At 38.9% G+C, this 17,384-nt stretch overlaps 1 protein-coding gene across 2 annotated transcripts in view; it reads right to left on the bottom strand.

The window, feature by feature from the left end:
• ALDH7A1 (aldehyde dehydrogenase 7 family member A1) overlaps positions 1 to 16,226 on the bottom strand; it is a 30,739-nt gene extending 14,513 nt beyond the window's left edge. The window contains exons 1-9 of one of the 2 annotated variants that reach the window (XM_025165037.2): positions 15,986 to 16,226; positions 14,689 to 14,742; positions 13,891 to 13,956; positions 11,808 to 11,888; positions 10,793 to 10,916; positions 6,695 to 6,827; positions 4,709 to 4,753; positions 3,594 to 3,671; positions 510 to 607 (exon numbers count right to left, since the gene is read on the bottom strand). In XM_025165037.2, coding sequence (XP_025020805.1) covers positions 510 to 607; positions 3,594 to 3,671; positions 4,709 to 4,753; positions 6,695 to 6,827; positions 10,793 to 10,916; positions 11,808 to 11,888; positions 13,891 to 13,956; positions 14,689 to 14,742; positions 15,986 to 16,189 — 883 coding nt within the window. In that variant the 5' untranslated portion in view covers positions 16,190 to 16,226. The remainder of the gene's footprint in view (positions 1 to 509; positions 608 to 3,593; positions 3,672 to 4,708; positions 4,754 to 6,694; positions 6,828 to 10,792; positions 10,917 to 11,807; positions 11,889 to 13,890; positions 13,957 to 14,688; positions 14,743 to 15,985) is intronic. The other variant, XM_007425632.3, reaches the window with a different exon arrangement.
• Positions 16,227 to 17,384: the final 1,158 nt, after the last annotated feature.

Genomic DNA, 17,384 nt, shown 5'->3' on the forward strand with positions numbered 1-17,384 from the left:
TACCTTATCTTTCTTCTTCTGATCTTCTAGAAAGAGTGACTTGAATTCTAAAAATCTAACTCCTTTAGTCCTCATCCTCCAGGGAAAAAAGGAGCAGGAGTTTCTAGATAGGATGCAGCGGGAAACATGGCTGCCACATTTCACAAATGGTCAACATATGGCAGGAAATAGGGATGAGAGAGTTTCGGGGAGAGGAAAAAGTGAAGAGGTTTTCTTTCCCTTCCCACTAGGTATTTGTGGACATATTGTCTATCTTTTCTTGATAAGGAAGCCCACGTCTCTGCAAAGAATGTGGAACACAATGGTAATAGAAGCAATGAGTTTGAACAATAAGCCAATGACACACTTTGTTAATCACTATACATCTGCAAACTGACTTTAACCTGGGCACTTCTCTTCCATGCATCCAGAGTCATTAAAGGGAAAGGAGAAAACTGTTGTAATATTACACTTACCAAATCCAGAGTCATTAAAGGGAAAGGAGAAAACTGTTGTAATATTACACTTACCAAATCTCTCCTGTACTGTCAGAGCTACCTGCTTGCCCACCTTGGTGCTACCAGTGAAGGAGAGTAGATCAATTCGCTCATCTCTTGCCATTGCTGTGCTATACAACACAATACAGGAATATTCTAAGAGAGTCAGTTGTAGAACAAGCAAAGCTAGAAAGCAGCTGGGGAAGAGCTCTTGTTAATTACCATTAAGATTTATTGTGTTAGCAACAAAATATCTGGCACAAACTCCATTATACTCTTCGTATCATTTTGCTCCTCAATCATAAGAGAAAATTCTTTTAAAATGTGTGTGTGTGTGTATGTATGTAAGTATGTATGTGTATATGTATATGTATACACACACACACACACACACACACACACACAGCACTGATAGAATGGCAAATGCTTCAGCATTCTGCTCTATAGAGATCCAAATGTATGTTACACATAGGAAGGACCCATGTTTGGTAGACAGAATGGAGAGACAACTATGCAAGGAAAAAAACAGAATTCTTTTATTCATTCTCCCCACTCCACAACCCTTTTCAGTAAGGCTGTGCAATGTCTTGGGTTCAGTTTCAAAAAGTTTTTCAGAGTGCCCTGGACCATAAATGCAACATCTGCCAGTGCCTTGCTGCAAAAGCTGTGTCAATTTCCGTTGCACACTGCTGCCTTCCCCAACAAAGAAAAGATGTGACTGCTTCAATGTGTCAACTTATTTTTATTTACTTATTTCATTTATTTGGATACCTAGCAACTCTAGGTAGCTTACAATACTACATAAAAAACACTCATAAAATCCAAAATCTTTAAAACGTTAATTCTTAAAAAGATCTGTTGCTGTCTTCTAAATTCATTCCCCCAAAAGTCTTATAAAAGAGAAAGTTCTCTAACTGCTTCTGAAAGGATAATGGATGGGGGCTATCCTAACCTTAGTGGGTAAAATGCACCATAGAAAGGGGCTGCAACTGAGAATGTCATTTTCTGGGTTCCCACTTTTAATTTCATAAAACCTGTTATTAAAAATATTCACATTGTACTAGCCATGCTTTATTTCCCAAAATGATTTTTAAGATCAATGCAACAGCAAGACTTTTATGTAAGTCTATGTACTATATCAGTTTCTATACATAAAAGGCAGGCTATATGGTACAACTCTCAAATGCAAAGTCATGTTTTAATTTCTTTCTCGTTGTCTCAAAATTTCTGAAAATGTTTCAGCTTCAAGACAGCACCACATAAATTAATGGTCCACCAAAGTTGCTGAAAAGCAAAAAGCAAATTCTTTCCTTGGATAATCAGAGTAACTATCGATTACAAAATTGTACTGATGGGAAAAACAGTTTGTCAATTCAGATTCATCTTCTTTTTGGTATACTTTTGCTAATCATTTTACCAATGGCAGCAGATTTAAACTGCAATTCTATACCTGGAACTGCATGATTATACTACCAATCCATATCCATGGAGATTGCTATTTTCTTTTATAAAAGTGCTCCTAATTTAAGTGACACACTATACAACAATTCCTCTTTCTTAAGTTCAGCCAGCAGCATGGAAAAGAGAGAGAGAGAGATTTCAGACATAAGATATTTCCCCTTTTAGGCCAGACCAAACTCCCAACCCATTTATCTATCCAGACCCAGAACAAAGCTGAATTAATTTTCAGCAAAATTGAATAAAATTTCCAGGCAAGCTAGAACTTGAACAAAATCCACTGGAGGTGGTGGGGAGGGAGGTTGAGCTACACTTTAAAATCTGTAACTTTATTGTTTGAGGACAGAATTCAGCTGAATTAATTTGTATGGCTACTATGCTGTCCAATTTCCAAGGCTCTGAGCAGTTTCTATCAATAACAAGTTTAAAAAGAACAGCCATCACAATATAACAGTAGCCTCCACTAACTGTGCCACCCAGTGGGGTTGGTTAATCTTCATGGTCCCCAGCACTCTCCTCAAGAGCCACGTCTTCACCACTCCGCAGTTGCTCAACAGGGAGGGAATGATCTGGACAAGCTATTCTACAGAAGGAATCTGTAGCCATCACCCTTTCTGCAGTGAATGGACTTGTGACTATTTCAGACACACAAGCTGAGGGTATGGAGAAGGAGAATGGATGTTTTTAAAGAATGATGATGGCATTCCTAAAGAGGGTAAAACTGATTGCCAGAAACCCAACACATGTATAAACACAAGCACAAAATCATGAAAAAGCACAAATAATTTACTCGGGGCAATAAAACAAACAAATTGTACTATGTCAGAAACAGAAGGCAAAAGGTGAGCCGGGACTATAGAAGAAAGAAGCACAAAAAGTACCTAATAAGTGGAGTAGAGATAATTAGTGAACTGGGGAGGGGGGAATTCAGGCAGTGATTCTCATAGGCTACTGGACTGGCTGTTGAAGAGGAGAAACTACTCCTGAGAGTCTGAGGAATCAATTGATTTATGTGGAGAAAATTGTAATAAAAAGAATTATGTACTGGAATTTGATTTGCCCCAGGTACTTGACACCAGTCAATCACTGTCTGACTTCTAATATTCTGTCCATTCCCCACCTCTCTCTTCCCTCTTCATCAGGCTCTACAAGAAAACAACTTTTCTAAAAACACTGCTATGGCACCACCAATACTGTAGGCAGCACTCTTAAGCTTCAGAAATACAAGAGCAATACTCTGGAAGGCTCTGATAAATGGATGAAACCCACAATGGAGAAATGACACTGGAAAAATGTTTGCATTTTTGTCCTGTAAAAAAATCCTTCCCAATGAGAGGAACTTGTTTAGATCAGTTCTAAACCAGGTCTAACATATTTCAAGATTGGGGGACAGAACTGAAGGCCTGTAGGCATGTCCCTCTTCAACATCCCAACTTCTGAAGAATGTACCTGCAGAAGCTGAAAAGAAGGAAAGAGAGAAGATCTGACATTTATTTCCTCTTTTGGGGGGCGGGAGAAACACTAGGAATCCAATGGACCGTGGATTACTATATCAGGAACTGCAGGATTACACCCTTAGAAATGAACTAAAAATAATATGATTTCAATAGTACTAGAACTTGTCTAAAATCTACATAATATTTAAAAAGTTGCACCTACCCAATATCTGTTCCACCGCAAGCCAGAGAGCAAATAGCACCAGGCAACTTGTTATTCTCCAGAACTTGTGAAATTATTCTGGTAACCAAATAAGACATTCATTAGTGATACAATTTTTCCATTCGGGAAAATAAAATAAGTTTGGATAGATATCTAATAAGAGTTTTCTTTTGACAATTTCATCTTGCAAGCATATCTAGATATTCTTGAATATAACCCTTTTTCACAAAAGAAACAAGTGCGTTTACTCCACTTTAAGAGCAAGATTGGAATTCAAAGTATAAAATGGTTTTCAATTCTGGAAAAAAAATAATTTAATTAACTCAGCAAACCAGACAATACACAGCATAAATTCAACTCAAAATAATCCCTTTGAAGAATGCTGTGAGTGGCTGGGCTTAAAGATCACCTTAAATCACAGTTTGTTATACAAACAACAGAAGACTGGGTTCACACATAATAGTAAACCTTACACCACCGTTTACAAATTAGTGGCTGAGTTTGTGCATCATGCAAAACTAATAAACCACATTATGGTTTATCATGGTGTTGAAACTAGCCACTATCTCCCTTCTACAAGAATCCATCATACTCCCAAGAATGGATCACAACATCCTCTCTTGATCCTTTGCTTTTGCTGGTGAAGAGCATAACTAGTCACAAAATTTGCTATCATTTTGATACATATATCACTCTGGAGATTGGGAGATCACATATTTATGGTCATAATTCACACAGGTCTGTTAACAAGCAAAATGAAGAAATCACATGAGAGAGAGAGATCATACGTGAACCACCGTCACCAGAATTCCCATCCATTTACCCACTTCACATAGTATTACACATTATATATACCTCAGGGAGAAAAAAAATTATGGAGGCAGTTTCCATAGCAGCAGACCACTACTATTTCCTACATCACCTAACTGTAGAGGTTTTAAGCCTGGAATGCCTTCACAGAAAAATAGCACACATACCACTGGGTGCCCAGGCAGCCAACTCAGAAAAAGCCAAGGAAGTGAAAGATCTAACAACAAGCTTCTTAAAGCAATGTGGAAGTCCAAACAAAATTGAAACTGCATGCAAATTGTAATCAACAAAGGAAAGAAACTCACTTCGTAACAGCCACACTGGTGAGAGATGTTGTGGGTGCACCTTTCCTTTAGAAGGAAGGAGGAAAAAAGTCAAGATTCTTAGAAATAGGAATAATCTATATTAAAATGAATAATATATGGTATTTTAAGACATATTGCTACATTTATTAAACACTGAAAACTATGGAAGTACAGGATAGCCATAAAAAGTTTTTCTTCCAAAAAACACATACTGAAGTCATAAAGAGATTTCTACAGCCTATAGTTCTAAAGTATCAGGTCACTGTCATGTCCTTATCCATGTTTTAAATAGCCAATTCCCATTCTAAGAACACAACTCAGAAGCCTTCAACTGGCTACTCAACTGAGAATTCCTTCTTAAAGGGTTTGGCAGAAAAGCAGTTTCAGAAAAATTAACACATCATAATAGTCTAATTAGAGTCATAGCAAATAATAATAATAATAATAATAATAATAATAATAATAATAATAATAATATTTCTTTTTATCTTGTACATTCAACCAAAGTTCCCCAAGACTCCACCTGTTATTCATTCTTATCTTTGGATCTGTCCTCATGTGAATGAAGTGATTTTAATAGCGTATATGGCCATTTGTTTCTAAAATTGATTAGGTATTCTCTTGCAGGAACTGCCAGGCTGACATATAATAAAAAGAATTCACTGTGTAGCTGCTACTCAGTTTGTTTGTTCCCACTCTTACAGCATTTACTTTTTTAACTCAGTTACTTGGGCACAGACACTGTTCACAAACAGCACTTAAAACTATCAGATTTCACAGCCTGGTAGCAGCATAAATTGGGGTGGCTTTGTACATTCACCAACCTGACTAAAGCATGAAAATGGCTGGTTTGCTCTATTAACAATGACCCAAACTGCAATACCTTATATATGGGAAACATGGGAAGCTATTTTTAAACCTGAGCAACTAGAAATCTTGGGAAGTGCCTAATGATCAAGATTTATCCAGAGCCAAGATGGGTAATATGTGGCATGCCAGTTATCTTGGCAGCATAAATGACTAAAGATACACTGTGCCAACAGGAAGGGATACAGGTTCCTTACCTCCTTATATAGAAGAAAGAAACAACAGGACACATTTACTGCAGTATTCACTGAGTAGGTGAGTGATCACTGTCTTAGATTCTGCTCCCTTTTAAAGCAATACTACCTAATGTATATTAGTATCCAATATATTAACTAGTATATGAATGTTGTAAATGAGATTAAAGTACCAGCTAATTTCCTGAAGAGGACTTGTTAACATACAGTTGCTTTGTATGACTAGCAGCTGCAACATCCCATGTTTCTGTACCATTTACAAATGCTACATAATCACAGGCTGTATATTAAGCATTAATTTGGCAATGTAGCACTTTGCTTCAAAGAAGCAACTGGCACCCTAAGTATGTGTCAGTACAGTTACGTACCTCTGAGTTTGTGGGCTACAGGCAACAATATGTTGACTTGTCCAGTGGTCCCTAGGTTAAAGATCTCGCCTTGCCCAGAGTAGTGCAAGCATGCTTGAAGTAAAACTGGGCTTTGAAGGTGATTGTGGCATCTGTATACAGTATATTGCCATTCTACTGTGTTAGGTAGTTGTACTTTTTTGTGATGCTTAAATATTACCCGCTTGAGAATATTAATCCCATTTTGAGTCCAAATTATCTCCCCCTCCCCACGAATCTTTCCAGCCATTTTTAAATAGAGATTATTCCATCCATTTCTCAAGAGAACAGGAATCAAATTTTAATTTTCTTCCCAATAGGAACTGCCTTTTAGTGCTGAAAAACTAACCAAATTCCAGAGAAATGATGTAGTAGTCTTACTCTTCATCAGGTGGAGATAGCCTATCGAACTGGCTTTATACTATTTTGACTTTTTATTTGTTTTATTATGTTCTATGTGCACAAACATTTTTATAAAGTTTAAAGTGTAGAGGCTGCCACTGAAAACACTCATCCTGAAATCAGAAAAAATACCTTACCAGAGGCAGACATTGCCACAGACCAGTGCAATTGCATTGTTCCAGCCATAAACTGCAACAGGAAAATTAAAGGCTGTGATGATGCCAACTAATCCCAAAGGGTTCCATTGTTCTATTAAGGCATGTCCAGGTCCTGAAAGCAAAAAGCATTTTTGTTTAGCAAGCACAGGCTTTTCTTTCTTTCTTTTCTCTTATCTATCCCATTGTTCAAGGAGATCAGGCAGAGTATATACAGGTGAAACTCGAAAAATTAGAATATCGTGCAAATGTTCATTTATGTCAGTAAGGCAACTCAAAAGGTGAAACCAAGATATGAGATAGACGCATTACATGCACAGCGAGATATGTCAAGCCTTACTTTGGTATCATTGGGATGATTATGGCGTACAGCTTATGAAAACCCCAAATTCACAATCTCAGAAAATTAGAATAGTGTGAAAAGGTTCAATATTCTAGGCTCAAAGTGTCCCACTCTAATCAGCTAATGAATCCATAGCACCTGCAAAGGGTTCCAGAGCCTTTAAATGGTCTCTCTGGCTGGTTCAGTAGGAATCACAAGCGTGGGAAAGACTGCTGACCTGGCAGTTGTGCAGAAAACCATCATTGACACCCTCCATAAGGAGGGAAAGCCCCAAAAGGTAATTGCAAAGGAAGTTGGATGTTCCCAAAGTGCTGTATCAAAGCACATCAATAGAAGGTTGTGTGGAAGGGAAAAGTGTGGTAGAAAAAGGTGCACAAGCAGCAGGGATGACCGCAGCCTGGAGAGGATGGTCAGGAAAAGGCCATTCAAAAGTGTTGGGGACTTTCACAAGGAGTGGACTGAGGCTGGAGTCAGTGCATCAAGAGCCACCACACACAGACGGATCCTGGACATGGGCTTCAAATGTTGTATTCCTCTTGTCAAGCCGCTCCTGAACAACAAACAACATCAGAAGCGTCTTACCTGGGCTACAGAAAAAAAGAACTGGTCTGTTGCCCAGTGGTCCAAAGTCCTCTTTTCAGATGAGAGCAACTTTTGCATCTCATTTGGGAACCAAGGACCCAGAGTCTGGAGGAAGAATGGAGAGGCACACAATGCACTATGCTTGAAGTCCAGTGTGAAGTTTCCACAGTCTGTGTTGATTTGGGGAGCCATGTCATCTGCTGGTGTTGGTCCACTGTGCTTCATTAAGTCCAGGGTCAATGCAGCCGTCTACCAGGAGATTTTGGAGCACTTCATGCTTCCTTCCGCAGACGAGCTTTATGGGGATGCTGGCTTCATTTTCCAGCAGGACTTGGCACCTGCCCACACTGCCAAAAGTACCAAAACCTGGTTCAATGACCATGGGATTACTGTGCTTGATTGGCCAGCAAACTCGCCTGACCTGAACCCCGTAGAGAATCTATGGGGCATTGCCAAGAGAAAGATGAGGGACATGAGACCGAACAATGCAGCGGAGCTGAAGGCCGCTATTGAAGCATCCTGGTCTTCCATAACACCTCAGCAGTGCCACAGGCTGATAGCATCCATGCCCTGCCGCATTGCGGCAGTCATTGCTGCAAAAGGGGCCCAAACCAAGTACTGAGTACATATGCATGCTTATACTTTGCAGAGGTCCGATATTGTTCTATTTCCAATCCTTGTGTTATTGATGTCATGTAATATTCTAATTTTCTGAGATTGTGAATTTGGGGTTTTCATAAGCTGTACGCCATAATCATCCCAATTATACCAAAGTAAGGCTTGACATATCTCGCTTTGCATGTAATGCGTCTATCTCATATATTGGTTTCACCTTTTGAGTTGCCTTACTGACATAAATGAACATTTGCACAATATTCTAATTTTTCGAGTTTCACCTGTAATAAGTATCCAATCTTATTGTTACAACAACTCTTCTATTGTTAGGGTAAGTTACTGAAATTGGCCCTTGATCATGCAGCACATTTATCTTAGTTAATAATCAGAGAACAGTAGTCCTAGGATCAAACATACCGATTAAGGGCTTAATTCAATAATCAGTCCAAACCCATCTGTATTTAAAATATGGTTTTCAAACATGTCACTACACCTTTTTATGGCAGATCCATTCTCAACCTTAAATAAAATTTCTTTCCAAATAAGCATATGTAGGGGTACAGTGGGGCAAAAAAGTATTTAGTCAGCTACCAATTGTGCAAGTTCTCCCACTTAAAAAGATGAGAGAGGCCTGTAATTTTCATCATAGGTATACCTCAACTATGAGAGACAAAATGAGAAAAAAAATCCAGAAAATCACATTGTCTGATTTTTAAAGAATTTATTTGCAAATCATGGTGGAAAATAAGTATTTGGTCACCTACAAACAAGCAAGATGTCCGGCTCTCACAGACCTGTAACTACTTCTTTAAGAGGCTCCTCTGTCCTCCACTTGTTACCTGTAGTAATGGCACCTGTTTGACCTTGTTATTGGTATAAAAGACACCTGTCCGCAACCTCAAACAGTCATACTCCAAACTCCACTATGGCCAATACCAAAGAGCTGTTGAAGGACACCAGAAACAAAATTGTAGACCTGCACCAGGCTGTGAAGACTGAATCTGCAATAGGCAAGCAGCTTGGTGTGAAGAAATCAACTGTGGGAGCAATAATTAGAAAATGGAAGACATACAAGACCACTGATAATCTCCCTCGATCTGGGGCTCCATGCAAGATCTCACCCCGTGGGGTCAAAATGATCACAAGAACGGTGAGCAAAAATCCCAGAACCACACGGGGGGACCTAGTGAATGACCTGCAGAGAGCTGGGACCAAAGTAACAAAGGCTACCATCAGTAACACACTATGCTGCCAGGGACTCAAATCCTGCAGTGCCAGATGTGTCCCCCTGCTTAAGCCAGTACATGTCTGGGCCCGTCTGAAGTTTGCTAGAGAGTGTTTGGATGATCCAGAAGAGGATTGGGAGAATGTCATATGGTCAGATGAAACCAAAGTAGAATGTTTTGGTCTAAACTCAACTTGTTGTGTTTGGAGGAGAGAGAATGCTGAGTTGCATCTAAAGAACACCATAACTACTGTGAAGCATGGGGGTGGAAACATCATGCTTTGGGGCTGTTTTTCTGCAAAGGGACCAGGACGACTGATCCGTGTAAAGGAAAGAATGAATGGGGCCATGTATCGTGAGATTTTGAGTGAACATGTCCTTCCATCAGCAAGGGCATTGAAGATGAAACGTGGCTGGGTCTTTCAGCATGACAATGATCCCAAACACACTGCCCGGGCAACGAAGGAGTGGCTTCATAAGAAGCATTTCAAGGTCCTGGAGTGGCCTAGCTAGTCTCCAGATCTCAACCCCACGGAAAACCTTTGGAGGGAGTTGAAAGTCCAGGTTGCCCAGTGACAGCCCCAAAACATCACTGCTCTAGAGGAGATCTGCATGGAGGAATGGGCCAAAATACCAGCAACAGTGTGTGTAAAACCTTGTGAAGACTTACAGAAAACGTTTGACCTCTGTCATTGCCAACAAAGGATATATAACAAAGTATTGAGATGAACTTTTGATATTGACCAAATACTTATTTTCCACCATGATTTGCAAATAAATTCTTTAAAAATCAGACAATGTGATTTTCTGGATTTTTTTCCCCATGTTGTCTCTCATAGTTCAGGTATACCTATGATGAAAATTACAGGCCTCTCTCATCTTTTTAAGTGGGAGAACTTGCACAATTGGTGGCTGACTAAATACTTTTTTGCCCCACTGTATATACAATCTCACTCAAGATTTCCACCAGTACAACAGCAGTTTTTCTTCCTTGTTCTCCTTTTCTCTCTGGTGCAGATTTGGGGGTGGGGGGGAAGGGGTGAATGTTTATACAGAGGTAGAAACTACTGTGTCAGTTGTATGTCCTACAGGACTGGAGAAAATCCACAAATTATATATTTTTACCAAGTTTATGCAAGGCTGATACAATGTTCATTTGGGACAAATAAGCATTTTGGTTTGCCCTGAAGAACATAAACCTAAAATATTACCTATGTCCAAAATTATTCAATATTCTATTACTGAGGTTTACTACACCAGGTTACTTTAATAATATCCAGAATACATTCTTACACAGGCAAAAATGCAGGCTTACTTTCTGAAGGCAGCATGGGTCCACCAAACATTCGAGATAAACCAACAGCATAATCACAGATATCTACATATTCCTGGACCTCACCAACACCTTCAACAAAGATCTTCCCCATCTCTAATGATACCTAAAAGCATTAAGGAAAAAGTTAATGATGTGGGACATAGAATGCTTACAGTTTCATTAGATGCTCTCTACAGAACACTGCCAGAGTATCCTAAAGGAAGAAACATGTCTGCCTATTCTATTCTATTTATATAATTATATTATATATGCAACCAACCAACTGCTCATGCTACTGTGATTGTAAGCTGTAAATGGAAATGCTAATGTAATAAGATTGCTTGGCTTCATCTGATGAGTTCTAGAATCTATGCACATCCAGTTCTTACGCCCTGCAATGCTGAACTTGAGGATAAGCTAAAGTGCAAGAATTATTCATGCAAGAATTAAACAGCATCACTTTTTTTGCTGAACAAAACCCAGGCACCCAGTGCTTTTTTATCACCTTGTCCCTATGAGACAAGAAGGCTGGGGGAAAAAAAACTGTTGCTTGAATTGGTTAATAGGTGAGTTGGTAGTGCAGGCTGATTGCTAGCTGCTACTCAACCAACAAAAGAAAATTATGGAATGATTTTTAATTTTTTTGGAAAAAAAACCTGTAGCCCATAAGAAATGAAATGCTTAAATTATATTAAATGCTTACTTTTCACTTTTTATTCTGTCATAACAACCAGTTCAGGAAGTTCAATGGAAAGTTTCAAATGGAACTGTTTTGTTCTGAACTCAAAACATGCCTCCTCTTTCTGCATGTCTCTAGTACTTACTGTCTTCAACTTTAATCAATGCTTGCTAAAAGAAATCAAGTCTGCTGTCATATCAATATAATGGCATTTGTCAGTGTTTAGAAATCTAATTGATTAAATTAGCACTGCACTCCAGAAGCAACACAACAGGAATCACTGTAAATATTTCTTTTTACTAATATTGTGATTAGCAATTCCATGGCAAAACTTACCAAATTTCCCAAAATTTTGATTTTGTCTCTCAAGGCATCTCCAATCTGTCTCACTATTTCTCCTCGTTTAGGTGCTGGAACCTATAAAAAGAAAGCAAAACATTATTTGCTTAAGCCCAGTCTTTCAGAATCCTGCATACTTTGCCTAAAATCATACAAAATATAATTCTGGAGATAAACAAAATGACTTGATATTTTACCAGTATGAATACTCAACAAGACCTACATTGGAATGATAATACAAGCAAAAGTATAGAAGTTGCTTGCATATGAAAATTAAAATATTCAATGGCACGTAATTAAAACAGAAACCAAGAAAGCAACATATATTACAGAGACTTGAAGGTTAGAGCATCCTGTATTATTTTAAAGTCAAGGTAGTTTATCTTACAAATTTGAAATTTGATATAAAATAATACATTGTGTGAGGGGATTAAAGAGTCCATGTTTCAAATAAATTAGGTGAAACATCTGCACAGAACTTGGGGATGGGTAGTTGGTGAGTAGGTAATTTGTGATTCTGCATGTTCAACAGTGATTTTAGCATGCTATGCAAATGTGCTATATATTTATTTAACACAGATTTAGCATATTGTGTGAATCCAATCAAGTGTAAGCTAAGGTAGAAGCAAGCTCATCTTAAACTAAAGACTTTATCATCCAAGAATATTTCAACTATCGTAGGGGCAATCACAGCTCAAGGTTAAACAGACAGTTTCTTGCTAAAGGGTCAGAGTACAGAAAATCTTTGCATGACAAAAAGAAGTACTGGAAATCTCAGACAGTCACAAACTATAGATATTGATACTAAAATCTGGTAAGACTGTAATATAGCCCTAAAGAATCAGTATCTAGTTGTTACAAGATTCAAAGACTTCAGCAATCTACACCAGTGGCTATTCTTACAAGACCAAGTATACTTTGTTTCAAGGGAAAATCTGAAACTGTATAAATTCTTCATGAATATCAATCAAGTTTGAAGTCTGTTTCTATTTATTTATATTTATTTATATTTCAAATTTAGATACCACCCATCTCATGAAAAAGTGACTCTGGGTGGTTCGCAATAAAACAACAATAAATATTAATTAAAATACAATAAAAACAATATAAAACACAGTAAGAATAGAATAAAACCAGACACATACACAAATAATAATATCTTCCAAGATGTTGATGTTCAGTAAGATGTTACCATATGGGAGCATCTTCAAGGTGCTAGCCACCCCCAGGGTTGGTTGCCCCTTTTTTTCGCCCCACAGTCCATTCTATCTTTCAAAAATCCTGTCTGACCAACTTACTTACACATTTCCCCATTTTTATCATTACACTTTTTGAAATAATTATTATTTTTAAATGCCTTGAAAACTCAACTATCAAGTTAGTTGAGCCAGTAGAACTGAAGCTAAGAAAATTAGGTTGTATTTCAACATATATTTTGGTTAAAATATCATGCACTGTTTAAGTGAAAGGAAGTTCTATGAAATATAATTTAACTTATTCGCAAATGAACCTGAATGAATAGGATCAGATTTTCTCGCATTAAAAAAGCATACAGGAAAAACACTAAGCGATACTCTTAGACAAAAGAAATTCAAGCTATTTCTCTTCCTATGGAAATTAGTGTTGGTTGACAGATTTCATGTCATTTGTATGAGTTGAAAATCTCAACAAATAGAATTCAAACAAAATCTAAAAAAATACAGATTCTGGGGTCGCTATCAAAACTATCCATAGAGTTCAAGATATTGCTACTTAATTTAATTAGAGTACGTTACCATTAAGGGTAAAGTCAGAGCAGTGTTTTTCAAATTTGGCAACTTTGGCTGGCTGGAGAATTCTGGGAGTTGAAGTCCACACATCTTAAAGTTGCCAAGTTTGAAAAACACTGAGTTAGAGCATTCCTAAATACAATTTCAGGCAAAACCTCAAATTGTTGCTTTTTATTTTGTTAATTCAAAACTGTATAAGGCACCTTCTAGGATAAATCTCTCCTAACGGGCTTAAAGGTCATACCCACTGATTAGTATTTTTCCACCAGAATCAGATATAGTTCAAGAAAATATAGAGAGATTTAATTCACCTCTGCCCATATTTGCCAAGCTTCTTTAGCTTTCTTTATTGTTTCTTCATAGTCTTCCAAATTTGCCTAAAAGGAAACAGTAAAAAAAAGCACCATGGTAGACAAAATGATAACACAGGACTGAGCTACTGATCAGTCAATGGAGAACCATTTCCACAATGTTACCAAGAAAACTACACAGATGTATTCATAAAGTCACCAGGAACCAACTTCAGCTTGGAGGCTTCACCATTATTTAAACACCAGATTAGCCCTATTTATATATTTATTTATTTATTAAATTTGTATGCCGCCCATCTCCCCCAACGGGTGACTCTGGGAGGCCCACAATTAAAACAAAACCCACAAACAATTAAAAAAATAAATACACATTAATTAAAATTGATTCATCAATTAAAAGGTCAAGCTATAAAGCAAACCCTATACATAAAAAACTAAAAAAATTCAAGATGATTCGGGGGGCAGAATCAGTTACCACACAAGCCACTTCCACCGATGCGAGCCTGCATCCAGCCCCCAGGCCATCTGGCATAGCCAGGATTTCAGGCTCTTCCTGAAGGCCATGAGAGCGGGGGCACACTGCACCTTAGGATTTCTACACAAAACCTCCATATAGTTGGGGGGGGGGGGAAAGGAGAGAGTAACCATAACATTTTCTACTTGCATTGCTTTTAGCTATTCTGTATTTCTTATTCCTCTCACCAACTTTCTTAACATTCCAGCCTTGGAATCTGCTCATGATTTTTTCCCCTAATGTTGCATTTTACTAAAGAGTCATATATATATAAAGAATCTTACCTGGCGAACTCTAGCTATGGGCTGATGATTTGCAGGACAATATGTTGTCACAACCTAAAGAAAAAACATTTCAGCCCCTTTTAGTAACCATCTCTATATCCATAAACCTCATGGTCAGAATACAATGCAAAGTCAAAAGCTGGCACAATTTGTGGCATCCAGCAGGGTCCAAATCAAGAGGGCAGTTTTTATGCTGAATCACATTATAGGAATTGATAAATTAGAGTGAGTTCAGGTATACACAAAAGTCCAGAAATCAATCTGTACAAGAAACAGTTGAATGCTAAGACTGGAAGAGAAGAGATAAAAGCGAGACAAGTTGGTGGTTTTCAAAGACCTGAAGTGCAGAATTGCCTCTGTACTTCCACAGGAAAGCCCAGACCCAAAAAAAGAAATTGCAAGAAAGGTGGTTTCAGCTGCAGATTAAATGAAACAGCATGAGCTTTAGGACAGGGAAACAGATCATGGCAGGAGACAGCATGCTCTCCTTCACTGGAAGTCTAAACAGGCAGGATACAGTCGTTACATCTCACACTGCAGATCCTGCACTGAGCAGGTAGCTGAGAAAGATGTGATTGCTTCTAGGTTTCCACTGATTCTGTGATTGTAAATAGCAATTCTTACTTGGTCATCTTCATTTCTGAACTTACTAGTGAGCCATGTGCCACGTCTCAGTTGCTTGACTGCAAACTGGCAATACTTTGTGTGGCCATTCCTAAACTGGCAGGCATCCCTCAGATGTGCTGGAAATACAACTGCTAAATTTCACAAGAACTTTGGTTACATTGGTTAGGGGTTCCAGAAGCTGCAGCCCCAACACCTGTAGACCACCAGCCTATGGAAGAGTATCACAGATGGCACTGGTGACTCAGCCTGATCATCATCATAAAGCCAAGTGGTCCAAAAATATTATAATGACGGTAAGTAGGAAAAGTATACCATCTGCGATGTTTTAAGTCTGCTGCTGAAAGTCACAAAAGAGGGGAGGGTCAAAAGAAGCTGCAGGACTGAAAGACAAATATTCTCTTTCTTAGCTGAGATAAATGAATGATTAAACCGAGACATGTCTCCTTCTGCCAATTCTGATATGGCCTGCAAACTTACTTGTGAGACGTGGACTACGTTCTCAAAATGCAAAGAAAAAAACCATCAGAAATTCAAAACCGCAGACCTAAAACGAAGACGCGACGCTTGTCTTAAAGAACTGCAGAAATCACTTCAAAGAGTGCCCGCAGGACTTTTTGCCCTGGTTTTTGGCTGTCCGTCAAAACCGCTCCACCCCGCGCTGCAAGCCTACCTCTCCTCTTCCTCCCCAGGAGCCATTGTAAACCCCCTCGTTTTCTTCTCGAAGCCCCAATTCTTTCAGCCACGCGTACTGGGCTTGGTTGATCAGCAAGGTCGACATGAAGGCGGCCGGTGTGTTGCGAGAAGCGATGAGGGAGACGCTTTTCCTCAGCAGAGCACGCCTGGCGAGCACCGAGAGCCCGACTTGCAGCAACATAGCGAGAAGGGGCCGTGGCACTTAAGGCACCAATCGCCAAGAGGCATCAATCAACAGCCCACCCCCCAAACGCAGAGCCCGGATTGGCGAAGGCAACACTCAGTCCACGCTGCCTGGCGGACGGAATAAGGCACGCCTCCACCTAGCGTCGACTGACTGCGACTCGGCGCATCCGCCCCCTGCACATCTGGACCTTCCGAGCTTCTGCCTCTTCCTCACCTTAAAGGCAAAGATCCGGAGAAACTAACGCCCACCCAATGCCTGCAGAAGTCAAACGCGTTTTCGCACCTGTCAGGAGCCACCTGTAAACTGGGCCCTGCTTTGTAGGTGCGGTTTACAGTCAGTGCTTAATGGGAACTGCAGCATTTTCCCTGTCGGAAATTCTTTTATGAAGTTTGCATATCTCATCTTTGTCTGTAGGAGGTCTAGGCAGCTAACAGCAATTGCATCACGACAAATAATAAAACACCCTTTCAGTTTACAACAAAAATATTGAACATTAGAAAAAGGAAGAGCAAAATACTAAATCATTTGTAATAGCTTGGTATGCTTTGGAAGGGAGTTTGGAGTGCAAGCCTCCAAATGACCTTTAGAGGGCAGCAAAGAGATACATAAAATGCTCTTTGCTGACAGCCCAGTCTGACCACATGGCAAAGATAAGACTTTGGATAAAAACCCTCACAGTAAAATGGTAATGCTCATCATTAGTCATACATTTTTTCTTAGTACTGTATAGCATATTATGGAAGCATAAACCAGAGGATGCACTAGACTAAAACCTATTTTCAGTGCTTGGAAATAGACACAGAAAGCTACCAAACCTGATTTCTAAATATGACAGTTTATTCCCTCTTTTATTATATAACCTCAGCGCCAGTCTGATTCTCCTACACAATTTAAATTAGTTATTATTAGCCACACCTTGCTTTGTTGTAACTACCAGCAGACATTAACTAGAAAGGGATGGCTATCTTAAATTGTTTTCATAAAACCTGTAAGGAAAAATATACTTCAGACATCATGGATTTTAATACATTTTAAGATTTTAAATCAATTTAAGTGAAATAAACATTTACACATGCCTCTTGAGCCATTCTCTTGCTTAGCTTCACTGACCCTTGGACCCAGTCTTATTTCTTGAAGGTTCACTTCCTTCCAATATCAGACATGATGCCACTTCTGCTCTAGATGTGGA

This window comes from Python bivittatus, unplaced genomic scaffold (assembly GCF_059951505.1).
Source record: "Python bivittatus isolate LINGU-HERP-01145 unplaced genomic scaffold, Pbiv_v1 ctg000850_np1212, whole genome shotgun sequence".
Taxonomy (NCBI): domain Eukaryota; kingdom Metazoa; phylum Chordata; class Lepidosauria; order Squamata; family Pythonidae; genus Python; species Python bivittatus.